The sequence below is a fragment of the Hypanus sabinus genome, chromosome 1 (assembly GCF_030144855.1).
Source record: "Hypanus sabinus isolate sHypSab1 chromosome 1, sHypSab1.hap1, whole genome shotgun sequence".
In the NCBI taxonomy this organism is placed as follows: domain Eukaryota; kingdom Metazoa; phylum Chordata; class Chondrichthyes; order Myliobatiformes; family Dasyatidae; genus Hypanus; species Hypanus sabinus.
Window position 1 is genome coordinate 35418192 of NC_082706.1, and position 13312 is coordinate 35431503.

Sequence of the window (13312 nt, forward strand, 5' to 3'; positions counted from 1 at the left end):
CCTCAATCATCAGGCTCTTGAACCAAAGGGATAACTTCACATGCTCCATCGTTGGACAGTTGTTCAATTGTCATTGAACAACAATGACAGTTATTGACATTGAACTGTCAATAACCTTTGGACTCACTTTCAAGGACTCGATATTTATTGCTTATTTATTTATTATTTCTTTCTTTCTGTATTGCAGTTTGTTGTCTTTGGCACACTGGTCTTTCATTGAATTCTGTTATGGTTATTATTCTATTATGGATTTATCGAGTATGCCCGCAAGAAATTAATCTCAGGGTTGTATATGGTAGCATCAATGTAATATGATAATACATTTTCTTTGAACTTTGGGGAAAAAAAGCCTGCTTACTTTTACCCTATTTATACCTCTCAATTTTATACAACTCTATCAACTCTCCCCTATTCTCCTATGCTCCAGGGAATAACCTTGTAAACAAGATCATCTGGTCAGTGAGTGAATGGGGACATTTAGAGAGTGATTAGATACTAAAAGGTGTGGTAGTTGCAAAATGAAGAGCAGAAAGTTACAAGTAGGTGACTTCTTTATCAAATATTTTATGCCAACTTAGCCCATTACTTCTTGGTGCAGAACTTGAGACTCCATTAGAGAAAACTGTCAATTATAACATTGTGGCGACCCACTTCCTAGCGCACTCGAACTGGCTCACAAATAGCCAGCGCGCCGGCACAAAGGCCAGACCCAAAAGGGCGCCAGGCCTGCTTCACCAACAAAGGGAAAAGTCTGCTGGGGATTGTGAGTACGTGCCCCTACAGCATCCGCGCCCGGGGAGGACAGGATCAGGGAGGCTTTAAAGCAAGGCTGTGAAGTTCGAATAAAATCTTCTTTAACTGCGGTTTACTGACTCCGTGTCGTTATTTTAGCGCTGTGTGTAGCACACCACTACAATTGGTGACCCCGATGGTCCAAACGATTTTTGGACCGGAGATGACCGACGCCGCATCTGTTCATGCGGTTTCGTTGAAACTGCCAAGCTTCTGGATGCTGCAACCACACCTTTGGTTCCAGCAAGCAGAAGCCCAATTCCACATTCGGCAAATAACCTCAGAGGGCACACGTTACTACTAAGTGGTGAGCTCCCTCGACCAGGACACAGCGGCCCAGGTTCAGGAGTTCATCTCCCCCAGCGGATGGCAAGTACACGGAATTCAAAGCCCTGCTCATAAGGACTTTCGGACTCTCACGGCGTGAGCGGGCTGCCCGTTTACTGCACCTGGATGGCTTGGGAGACAGACCTCCATCGGCTTTAATGAATGAGATGTTGTCTCTGGCCGGCAGACACAACACCTGCCTCATGTTTGAGCAGGCATTCCTGGAGCAGCTGCCTGAGGACATACGCCTGCTGCTGTCCGACGCGGATTTCAGCGACCCCCTGGAAGGTGGCCGCCCGGGCGGACTTGCTGTGGAACGCCAAGAAGGTGAGTGGGGCATCCATCGCACAGATCACCAGGCCATGCTCCCAGCAGCAAACCAGACCAGGCCCGGCCACAGAGCCTGCTAACCCCAGAGGCAGGGATGGGGAGCCCAACGAACAATGGTGTTTCTACCACCAGCAGTGGGGCGCAGAAGCCCGCCGCTGTAGCCCGCCCTGCAAGTTCCCGGGAAACGCCAAGGCCAGCCACCGCTGATGGCTACGGCCGCTGGCCATCGGGATAGCCTCCTGTATATGTGGGACAAGAGGTCGGGATGCCGTTCTTTGGTCGACACTGGTGCCGAGATCAGCGTCTTACCTCCGACGAGTCACAACACCCACGACAGGGCACTGGGTGCCCCCCGAGGGCTGTGAACGGCAGCACAGTAAGGACCTATGGCACCCGTACGGTGCATACCCGTACCCGTTCGGCTCCAGCCGGTTCATGTGGGACTTCACACTGGTCGCCGTAGCCCAACCGCTTCTGGGTGCGGATTTTTTGCGGACTTACAGCCTGTTGGTCGACCTGCCAAGGCAGAGGCTGGTCCACGCCGAGACCTTTCAGACGTTCTCCCTGGGAGAAGCCCAGTTGCCAGCCCCACACCTCGGCTCCATCACGCTGTCCGACAACGACTTCACCAGAGTCCTGGTGGATTTCCCATCAGTTCTGACACTGCAGTTCATGACAGCAAATGCCCTGACATGGCGTACAGCACCACATCCCGACCCAGGGACCACCCCTCCATGCCCGTGCTCGAAGGCTTCCCCCGGACAAGCCCCGACTGGCGAAGGAGGAGTTCAAGAGGATGGAGGAATTGGGGATCATCCGACGGTCCGACAGCCCACGGGCCTCCCCCCTGCACATGGTGCCCAAAGCGACAGGGGGCTGGAGACCATGCGGCGACTACCACAGGCTGAACAAGGCTACCACACCGGACCGCTACCCTGTGCTGCACGTTCAGGACTTTGCAGCAAACCTGCACGGCGCACAGATCTTCTCCAAGGTGGACCTCGTCCGGGGATACCATCAAATCCCGATGCATCCGGACGACGTCCCGAAAACGGCTCTCATCACCCCTTTCAGCCTTTTCGAGTTCCTCTGCATGCCGTTCAGCCTGAAGGATGCCACACAGATGTTCCAGCGGTTAATGGACGTGGTGGGACTCGACCTGGACTTCGCATTCATCTATTTGGACTACATCCTCATAGCCAGCAGCAGTCATCAGGAGCATCTGTCCCACCTCCATCAACTCTACGCCCGACTGAGTGAGTACGGTCTAACAATCAACCCAGCCAAATGCCAGTTCAGGCTTGGCACCACAGGATTACTAAAGACGGGGCAACCCTTCCACCCGCTAAGGTAGACACGGTCCACCATTTCCCCCGACCCAACACAATCAAAGGCCTTCAGGAATTCGTAGGTATGGTCAATTTCTACCACCACTTCCGCCCTTCAGCTGCCCGAATCATGCGCCCTCTGTTCGCCCTGATGTCGGGTTACCTGGGACGAGGAGTCCGCCGCCGCTTTCATTAAAACGAAAGAAGCCTTGGTGAATGCCACGATGCTAGTGCACCCAGAATGGACGTCCCTACCGCCCTCACAATGAATGCATCTAACACGGCAGTCGGTGGGGTGCTGGAGCAACTCATCGCGGGTCGCTGGCAACCCCTGGCGTTTTTCAGCAAACACCTGCGGCCACCCGAGCTCAAATACAGTGCTTTCGACCAGGAACTGTTGGTGCCAAAACTAGCAATCCGGCATTTCCGGTACTTCCTAGAAGGTCGGCCCTTCACCTCGTTCACGGACCACAAGCCGCTTACCTTTACGTTCACGAAGGTGTCCGATCCCTGGTCGTCCCACCAGCAGCGCCATCTGTCCTACATCTCTGAATACACGAGGGATGTCCGGCATGTCTCGGGTAAGGACAATGTCGTGGTGGACGCACTCTCTCGCCCAAACATTCATGCCCTTTCCCAAGGGGTTGACTTTGAGGCGCTGGCAGAGGCGCAGCAGGCAGACGAGGAGATCCTGAGTTACAGAACCGCAGTCTCCGGTTTGCAGCTCCAGGACCTCCCCGTAGGCCAGGGTGAGAGGACCCTACTCTGTGACGTTGCCGCCGGCCAGCCCCGTCCCGTCGTCCCGGCACCTTGGCGGCTACGCATTTTCGACTCCATTCATAACTTAGCGCACCCCTCCATCAGGACAACTGTTCGGATGGTCTCCAGCAGATTTGTTTGGCATGGACTCCGCAAACAGGTCAGTGAATGGGTCAGAACGTGCATGCACAGCCAGACGGCCAAGGTGCAGCGGCACACCAAAGCTCTGCCGCAGCAGTTCCACCCCACCCACCAGCGTTTCGACCACATTTATGTGGATATCATGGGCCCCCTGCCAGTGTCGCGTGGAGCGCGGCTCCTCCTGACTATTGTAGACCGGTTCACAAGATGGCCAGAGGCGATCCCGCTCACCGACACCACCTCTGAATCTTGTGCCTGGGCACTGATCACCATCTGGGTGTCCCGCTTTGGTGTACCGGCCCACATTACCTCCGACAGAGGCCCCAGTTCACCTCCAGCCTCTGGTCAGCTATGGCCAGCCTGTTGGGGACACAGCTGCACCACACCACTGCCTACCACCCACAGTCGAACGGGCTAGTGGAGCGTTTCCACCGTCACCTAAAGTCGGCTCTCATGGCCCGTCTGCGAGGAGCTAACTGGGTGGACGAGCTTCCCTGGATCCTACTCGGCATCCGCATGGTGCCCAAAGACTATCTGCACGCCTCGTCGGCCGGGTTGGTGTATGGCGCACCCCTGGTCGTCCCTGGGGAGTTCATACCAGCCCCAAGGGGGCAAGAGGAAGAACCCGCAGCAGTCCTGGGCAGACTACGTGACAGGCTCGTTGACCTGGCCCCCATACCCACTTCGCAGCATGGGCAGAACCCAACCTGCGTACCCAAAGACCTGCAGAACTGTAAGTTTGTGTTTGTACGAAGGGGCGGGCATCGGCCACCGCTGCAACGGCCCTACGAGGGGCCGTTTACGGTGCTCAGGAACAACTGGTCCACGTTCATGCTGGACGTTGTGGGGAGAGAGGAGGTTTTCACGGTGGACCGTCTCAAACCGGCCCATGTGGACTTGGTGCAACCGGTCGAGTTTCCGGCACCGCAGTGCAGAGGCCGACCTCCCAAACAGGGTCTGGCCCAGACTGTGGACATTGGGGGGTGTATCGCCGGTTCTGGGGGGGGGGGGTTACGTGGCGACCCACTTCCTAGTGCACTCGAACCGGCTCACAAATAGCCAGCGCGCCGGCACAAAAGCCAGTCCCAAAAGGGCGCCAGGTCTGCTTCACCAACAAAGGGAAAAGCCTGCGGGGGATTGTGAGTACGTGCCCCTACAGCATCCACGCCCGGGGAGAGCAGGATCAGGGAGGCTTTAAATCAAGGCTGTGAAGTTCGAATAAAATCTTCTTTAACTGCGGTTTACCAACTCCGTGTCATTATTTTAGCGCTGCGTGTAGCGCACCGCTACAACATTTTGTTTTGAAAGTGAGAGCTCTCACTGGGTGCTTGTGACTGCATAAAAGAGCTAAAAACTTACTTGTCTGTTGTGCAACTGACGGTCTACATAGATCTGTCCTTCGGTGATATAGCCAGTCAGATCAGGAATGGGGTGAGTGATATCTATCAAATAGGAGAAAAAGCATTGAAATCCATTACCACCAGCATCATACATTGTTAGATAAATCCTTCGTTATTGCAATTTTTTTAAAAACTGGATCCAATTAGATATATTTTTGGATAGTTTTCTTGGCCATAGCCAGTAGAGCGTATTTTCTCACCCGTAGCACCAGTTTATACAGTGTTGAACCAGCAGGTAATTAATCAATTTAATTAGTATGCAGTAAGTGCCCCTCTGCTTTGTCAGGAAGGCAAATATTTATTGTTTACTGGAACTCGTATTCACATTTGTGTTAGCCTGCAATTTCACAAAGTAACTGGTAATCCTGGGGATACTGCTCTACATTTAACATGCCTAAGCTCCCAGACTGAGTCACAGGGGAGTCATACTTCAGGAAACAACTATTTCACCACGGGGACAAGATCTACTAACAATCCAAACAGTAGAATTCTTTCCAAAGACCAAGCACTCCAATAATTCAACAGCTAAGATAGACTAAGACCCGCTATTTTGAGAATATCCTGAGAGAAAAGATTACAGAATAACTTTCTGATGTCATTTATAGGGAACTACGGAAAGTTTTTGCTAATGTTTTTACGCAAAAGAAAAAAAAATCAATAATAAATGTCCTTCTTCCTCTCTGTTACTTATCCTACAATTTAATCTGTGAGTTGAACAATATTACTCAACTACCTGACTCACTCAAAAGTTAATCAGTTTCTTTAATTTCCTTTTGCCTGCTTCCTTTTGGTCCAACTTCCTGGCTTTCTAAAATCTACCTAGTCACCAGACTTTACAAGAGACAGTGATAGTAATCATCTTCACTCTGATTTGCTCACCATCGTTAGGCATAGTCAGGATGGGGATCTGCGTGATAGAACCATTCCTACCCTCGACACGCCCAGCTCTCTCATAAATGGTAGCCAGATCAGTATACATGTAACCAGGAAAACCACGACGTCCAGGCACTTCCTCCCGAGCCGCTGAAACCTGCCATGATTACACAACAGGACAATATATTCTTGGCATGCCCAGCAGTGGGCAAACGTACAAAAGTATAACATATTGTCAGCAACATTTATTGTAGTGACTTGGAGTACAACAGAAAAGACACTACAGCTCTCTTCAATTTTATATATATAATACATTAAGTATAATATTTATAAATGATCATTTAACTCCTGGAATACAGCTTTGTAAATATAGCCAAATATATGTAAATATTTGTAAATATAATCCCCTTTGTAATTAATTAACTGTCCACAGATGCAATAATGTATATTACCTTACTGACTCACCCAATTTGCAGATGTAGAAAATTGAATATTTTCAATGAATTCATAAGAATAAATACCTCCTCTCTCTATAAGCTCCAACAATATGGTAGGTTTTGAACAGAATAAACCAAAATGAAGACAAAAAAACATTTAAGACAGGTGAGAGAAATGATAAGAGAAGCACATATCTGGGGAAGGATACAATATCATCTCAAAGGCACTGGACATAGCTCAGAGCTCAGTGCAGTCTATCGTCAAAAAGTGAAAAAAAAAAGCCACACCGTCTACATCAGGCCATCCCTCTAAACCTAGTCGCCAGAGAAGAATGCAACTTGTAAGACAGGTTATTGCGATGCCAACAGTCACTCTGAGTGAGCAGCAGAAGTCAGCGGCTGCAACTGGAGACTAAGTTCATCACTCCATAATCTCCAAGGCCTTGAACAAAAAGGGTATTTATGGACAAGTGGCAAGGAAGAAGCCCTGGCTTTAAAAAATGTACATCCTTGTCCATCAAGAGTTTACAAAGAGTCACTTAGAAGATGAAATAAAGATGTGGAAGAAGGTCTAGTGGTCAAGTGGGACCAAAGTGTAGCCTCAACGCTAAGCGATGAGTATAGCACAAATCTAATATAGCACATCAGCCAGGTCACACCATCCCTACTGTAAAATATGGTGGAGGTAGCCTCATGCTATGGGGATGCTTTTCACAGCAGGGACTGGAAATCTGGTCAGGATTGATGGGAAAATGAATGCCACTAAATACAGAGAGATCTTGGATAAAAACCTGCTAGCCTCTGCCAGGAAGCTTAATCTGGGGATAAGTTCATCTTTCAGCAGGACAACAACTCAAAGCACACAGCCATAGCAACGATGGATTGGTTTCAAATGAAGAAAATTAATTTTGTTGATTACCCCAGTCAAGTCCTTTACCCAATCAAATATCTCTGATACAGCACATCATCAGAAAAAGAGTACTAGCTATATTAGCTGCAATAGGTGGCTCAACTAGCTACTGCGCAGTTTTTGAATTTTGAGTCTGTCATGCTTTACAATTTTCCTTGTTTTTGGGCTTTATTGTGAAAAAAGGAGCATGTATTTCAAATAAAAATTCTCAGTTAAAATGATCAAAATCCCTGGTTGTAATACTCAATTATGTGAACAAAAGGGGGCTGAATACTTCTACAAAGGACTGGATTAAAAAAAAATTGTCATGCTAAACGTATATAACTACTAGTTTGATATTAGATATCAGTAACTTTCAAAAGTGGACTGGATATTGAGGAAAAACCTAAAACATGAACCTGGATTGCTCTTCAAAGGAACTATCAAAGACTTGATAATGCAGATATCCACATCCTCATGAGCAAAATCCTAAACCTAATATGCAAAACTAAATCAATACAATTCTGTGTATGCATTCTTCATCTGCAGAGGCACACAATGTCAATAAATAACATGGGCTACCTAAAAATCGCTGTTTCACAATATTGCAGCTTTTCAAAAACCTTTTAATATTATGTGGCATTCTTAGAAAGTTTATTAAAGTTTGTCTGAACTTACCTCTCGAAGCGCCTCAGCATAAGAGCTCATGTCAGTCAGAATAACCAGCACATGCTTCTCACACTGGTATGCCAGAAACTCAGCGGTTGTTAGCGCAAGTCGTGGAGTGATAATACGCTCAATACTACGGGAGACAAGTCAATAGTTCACTTTGGAGTTATCAATGTTTCAGTAAATCAAATGGCCAAGCCAGACGATAAACTTATCCAAATATCTTCAGCTTTACTCTCACCAAGATGACTTCAGATTGGCCCTTATCAGTTTAACTCCCTAATTTACAATATACATTTGCAAAAAAAACTTTGTGAACCCTTTGCAATTATCTGGTTTTCTGCATTAATTACTTATAAAATGTGGTTTGGTCTTCATCCAAGTCACAATAATAGACAAACACAATCTGCCTAAATAACACACAAACAATTGTCCTTCTCATCAATACTGAGTATACCACTTAAACAATCATAGGCTAGTTTCAAAAAAGTATGTGAGCCTCTGGGGTAATGCCTTCTGCAAGAAGTATTTGGAGTTAGGTGTTCCAATCAATGACATGAGATTGGAAGTGTGGGTTGGAGAGGTGCCCTGCCCTATAAACAAAAAAGACACACTAAGTCAGGTTACTGACAGAGCCTGCTCTTCTCAAGAAAGATCACAATTCCTCTTTAGATTAAAGGTTCATCTTTTTTCTTTTTAAATACTACAATCCCTTACTTTCAGCTTTTTTTTCCTGGTTAAGTTTTATGGGTTTTTTTGTGAAATACATTATAGTTTAGGTAGTAGGCATTATACTTCTTTAAACTTACAGCTCTGTGGTGATGAAAGCTTTGATTAACTTTTTTTTACATCGTAATGGTTGGATTGGAATTTTGTAGTGGGAGCGTGGTAAGGATACTAACTTTATATGATTTCATTTTGGGTGCTTTTTCTGTATTGTTATGAATTATATAAATCTCCATTTTATTGGTTTTTTTTCTGTTGTAGTATAGAAACTTATTAAAAAACTAATAAAAAGAAAGAAAGAAAGAAAGATCTGTACGTGCACCAGGCCTCGATCAAAACAACTTTCACAGGACCTTGGAAGAAGAATTGTAGAGATGCATGAAGCTGGAAAAAACTACAAAAAGTATTTCTAAAGACCTTAGTGTTCATCAGCCCACAGTAAGAGAAAATATCTACTGTAGATTCCGGACTACAGAGCGCACCTGATTAAAAGCCGCACGCTCTAATTTTAGAAAGAAAATCAATTTTGTACTTGTACAGGCCGCACCGGATTTTAAGCCGCAGGTGTCCCACGTTGTAATATGAGATATTTACACAGAAAGATATTACACATGAGGATTTTTTAACTTTTAATTAAATCCGTATGGTAACATAAACAAATACATATTGCAAATGCTTTTTTTCGAACCGTGCCTGTAACACAGCTACTTTTAAATATACATACGTATTGGTAACACACAAATTACGTTGCGTATACTATTTTACTGAACAGTGCACGAACAACATTCCAATATCTCCTAACGACTGGTAAAAAAAAATATATATACTGCAGCCTACCAGGAAAAGTTATTGATCGCCTTCTTCATCTTCCTCCTGCGCACTAAAACCATCAAAGTCCTTCAGTGTCCGAATTGAACAACCTCAGGATCTCGTCATTCACTTCAGTCTCTTCGTTGTCGCTCTCACTTGAGCGCATGCGATCCTCTTCATCACGCAGCAGTCCAGCCTTTCGAAACCCGCTGGTGATGGTGGAAGTTGTGACATGGCTCCACGCATTTAGGATCTACTGGCAGACTTGAGTTAAAGATGCTCTTCGCATGCGTCCTGTTTTGGTAAAGGATTTCTCGCCGCTTGTCATCCAAGCCTCCCACTCAACGCGCAGCGCCACTTTAAATGCCCGGTTCACGCTGATGTCCAGTGGCTGCAAATACTTCGTGCTGCCCCCAGGAATCACAGCTGGAATTGAGTTTGTACTCTTGATGGCAGCTTTCACTGAACTTTCATTGTCAGCCGCTTAAAAATCACCATCAGTGGAAGCTTTAATCCGGATGCTGTGCAGCTCAGAACACAAGTAAAATGCGTTCTCTCATGGCCACTTGTTTTCAGTGTGATGGACGAGTCACCTTTTTTATTAACAGTCCGAGTGAGAGGCAGGTCAAACGTCAAAGGTACTTCATCCATATTTAAGATTTCATCTGGCCCGATGGAATTCTCCGCTATCTTTGTTTGAGTGAATGTGCGGAAGTTAGCAAGTTTTTCCTCGTGGTCGGGAGGGAGCTGCTGACACAGAGTCGTGCGTACCCTGACGGACAGGCCTTTTCGTCTCATAAATCTAAAACACCACGATGGCCCATCTCTAAAATCTTCGATTTTCATTTTGGTGGCGATTGCTTTAGCCTTCAGTCTGATCTGCACGGTGGAAACACTGCGGCCGCCTGCTCTCTGTGTGTTAACCCAGTCTTCAAGAAAGTTTTCAAGTTCGGGCCATCTGCTATGATTACCTCTGAAAGCTTTTGTCGTCTTTTTGCATTGACTCAGTTCTTCACGCTGGCGTCTCCACCGTCTCAACATCGATTCATTTATGCCAAGATTATGTGCAGCAGCACAATTTCCTTCTTCAACCGCCAGATTGATCGCCTTTAAAAGCTGCATCATATGCTTTTCTTCGAGTGTTTTCCATGTTGGTGAGGGTGAGTACAAATGACTGATTTACAATAATTTAATTGTGAAAGTGCGCTTGATTTATCGTACAATTTCATTGGACCTCTGTGAACTACTCATCAATTTTATTGGTCTACTGTTACGAGGCAAAATGTTTTTGGCGGCATGAAAAAAAAACATGCATTAGCCGCAGCGTAGTACAGGCCGCAGTGTTGCCGCAGTGTTCAAAGCGTGGGAAAAAAGTAGCGGCTTATAGTCCGGAATTTACGGTACAAATGGAGGAAATTCAGTATTGTTGCTACTCTCCCTGGGAGTGGGTGTCTTGCTAAGATCACATTAAGAGAACAATGTACGATACTGAAGGAGGTGATAAAGAATCCAAAGGTAACAGCAAAAGACCTGCAGAAGTCCCTAGAACTTACTAAAGTCTCTATTCATGTGTTCACTATAAGAAAACCCCTGAACAAGAATGGTGTTCAAGAAAGGACACCACAAAGGAAACCACTGCTGCACATCTCAAGTTTGCAAAAGACCACCTGGATGTTCCACAACACCTCTGGGACAATGTTCTGTGGACAGATGAGACAAAAGTTGAATTTCTTGGCAGAAATGCTCACCGCTGCGTTTGGAGGAAAAAGGGCACTGCACACGAACACCAAAACCTCATCCCAACTGTGAAGCATGGTGAAACGAACATCAAGGTTTGGGGTTGCTCTGCTACCTCAGGGTCTGGACAGCTTACAATCATCGAGGGAACAATTCAAAATTTCATCAAGACATTTTACAGTAGAATGTCAGAGTAGCAGTCTGTCACCTGAAGCATAGGAGAAGTTGGATGATGCAACGATACAAAGATCCAAAACACAAGAGTAGATCAACAACAGAATGGTTTAAAAAGAAAATTCATATTTTGATGGACCAAGTCAAAGTCCAGAACTTAATGCAATTGAGACGCTGTGGCATTACCTAAAGACAGCTGTTCATGTAAGGTATCCCAGAAATATCGATGAACTGGAACAGTATTGTATGGAGGAATGCTCTAAAATTCCTCCTCGCCACTGTGCAAGTTTGGTCAGCAGCTACAGGAAATATTTGGTGGAGGTTATTGCTGCTAAAGGAGGTTCTACCAGTTATTAAATACAAAGGTTCACATACTTTCTCTAGCCTGGACTGTGGATAATTAAATAATGTATTCAATAAAGACATGAAAAGTACAATTGCTTGTGTGTTATTAGTTTAGGCAGATTGTGTTTGTTTATTATTGTGACTTAGATGAAGATCTGACCACATTTTATGAATAATTAATGCAGAAAACCAGGTAATTGCAAAGGGTTTACAAACTTTTTCTTTCAACTGTTAAATCTCATCATCTTCAAATATCAATTAAATCACCTCCAACTAAAAAATATTGCCTCAGGGAATCTAAGGTTCTGCTGGGTACAATCACAGTACTTACATTTTCTACTTCAAGCTATTGTAAAATAAAATGAAATGTAATAACTTTCTTCCAAACTTACGTTGGGTCATTAGCCAAATTCAGGAACAGGCACACATTATCCATTGAACCATTCTCCTCAAAGTCTGACTTGAAGAACCTGGCTGTCTCCATGTTTACCTAGAAGGAGTAAGTTGTCAAAAATCTCAATTACACAGTCTTTCTCCAAATAAGTTAACTAAATTATGCACACGTTATACATTCAGTGGCCACTTCATTAGGTGCTCCTGCTCATTAATGCAAATATCTAATCAGCAAATCATATGGCAGCAACTTAGCACACAAAAGGATACAGACAGTCAAGAGGATCAGCTGGCATTCAAGCCGAACATCAGAATGGGGAAAGAATGTAAGTGATTTTGACCATGGAGTGCTTGGTGATGCCAGACCAACAGAAGGGTGGTTCGAATATCTCCAAAAATGTTGATCGCCTGAGATTTTCACACACAACAGTCTCTAGAATTTACAGAGAGTGGTGCAAAAACAAACAAACAAAAAAAACTGCCAGTTCTGTGGGCAAAAACACCTTATTAATGAAAGAGGCCAGACTGGTTCAAGCTAACAGGAAGGGGACTGTAACTCAAATATCCACGTGTTACAACAGTGATCTGCAAAAGAGCATTTCTGAACACACGCCAAACCCTGAAGTGAATGAGCTACAGCCTCAGAAGACCACACTGGGTTCCACTCCTGTACCTAAAAAAATGCCCACTGAGTGCATGTTACTTTCCATATTCACTGTACACAGTAAAGTCGGCCCTCCTTATCCGCGATTCCACATGCATGAATTCAACCAACCGCGAAACGCGAAAACCCAGAAGTGCTCTTCCAGCACTTGTTGTTCGAGCATGTACAGACTTTTTTTTCTTGTCATTATTCCCTAAACAATGCAGTATAACAACTATTTTACATAGCACTTACATTGTATTAGGTATTACAAGTAATCTAGAGATGATTTAAAGTATACGGGAGGATGTGTGTGGCTTTTCGTGGATTGGGATCGAAAAAATTGGAAGTTTTCTTACTAAGTCAGTTACTTAGCGTCAGTTAGTCAAATGTTTGTCTTAGGATATAGTATATATTTTATCTTTCTATGCACATAAAACACTTAAGAACCTATGTTTCAGCGCCGGGTTCAATCTAGTGACAGATCGTTCCTGATTGCGCTCTCCACCGTGCCGGGTTGATGTGGAGGATCAAAAACC

At 45.3% G+C, this 13312-nt stretch overlaps 1 protein-coding gene across 1 annotated transcript in view; it reads right to left on the bottom strand.

Moving 5' to 3' along the window:
• Positions 1-13312, bottom strand: part of LOC132392729 (V-type proton ATPase subunit B, brain isoform-like) — a 48505-nt gene that overhangs the window by 10172 nt on the left and 25021 nt on the right. Inside the window, exons 8-11 of the mRNA XM_059967022.1 lie at positions 12130-12227; positions 7955-8078; positions 5957-6107; positions 5037-5119 (exon numbers count right to left, since the gene is read on the bottom strand). Of these exons, the coding sequence (XP_059823005.1) occupies positions 5037-5119; positions 5957-6107; positions 7955-8078; positions 12130-12227 (456 nt within the window). The remainder of the gene's footprint in view (positions 1-5036; positions 5120-5956; positions 6108-7954; positions 8079-12129; positions 12228-13312) is intronic.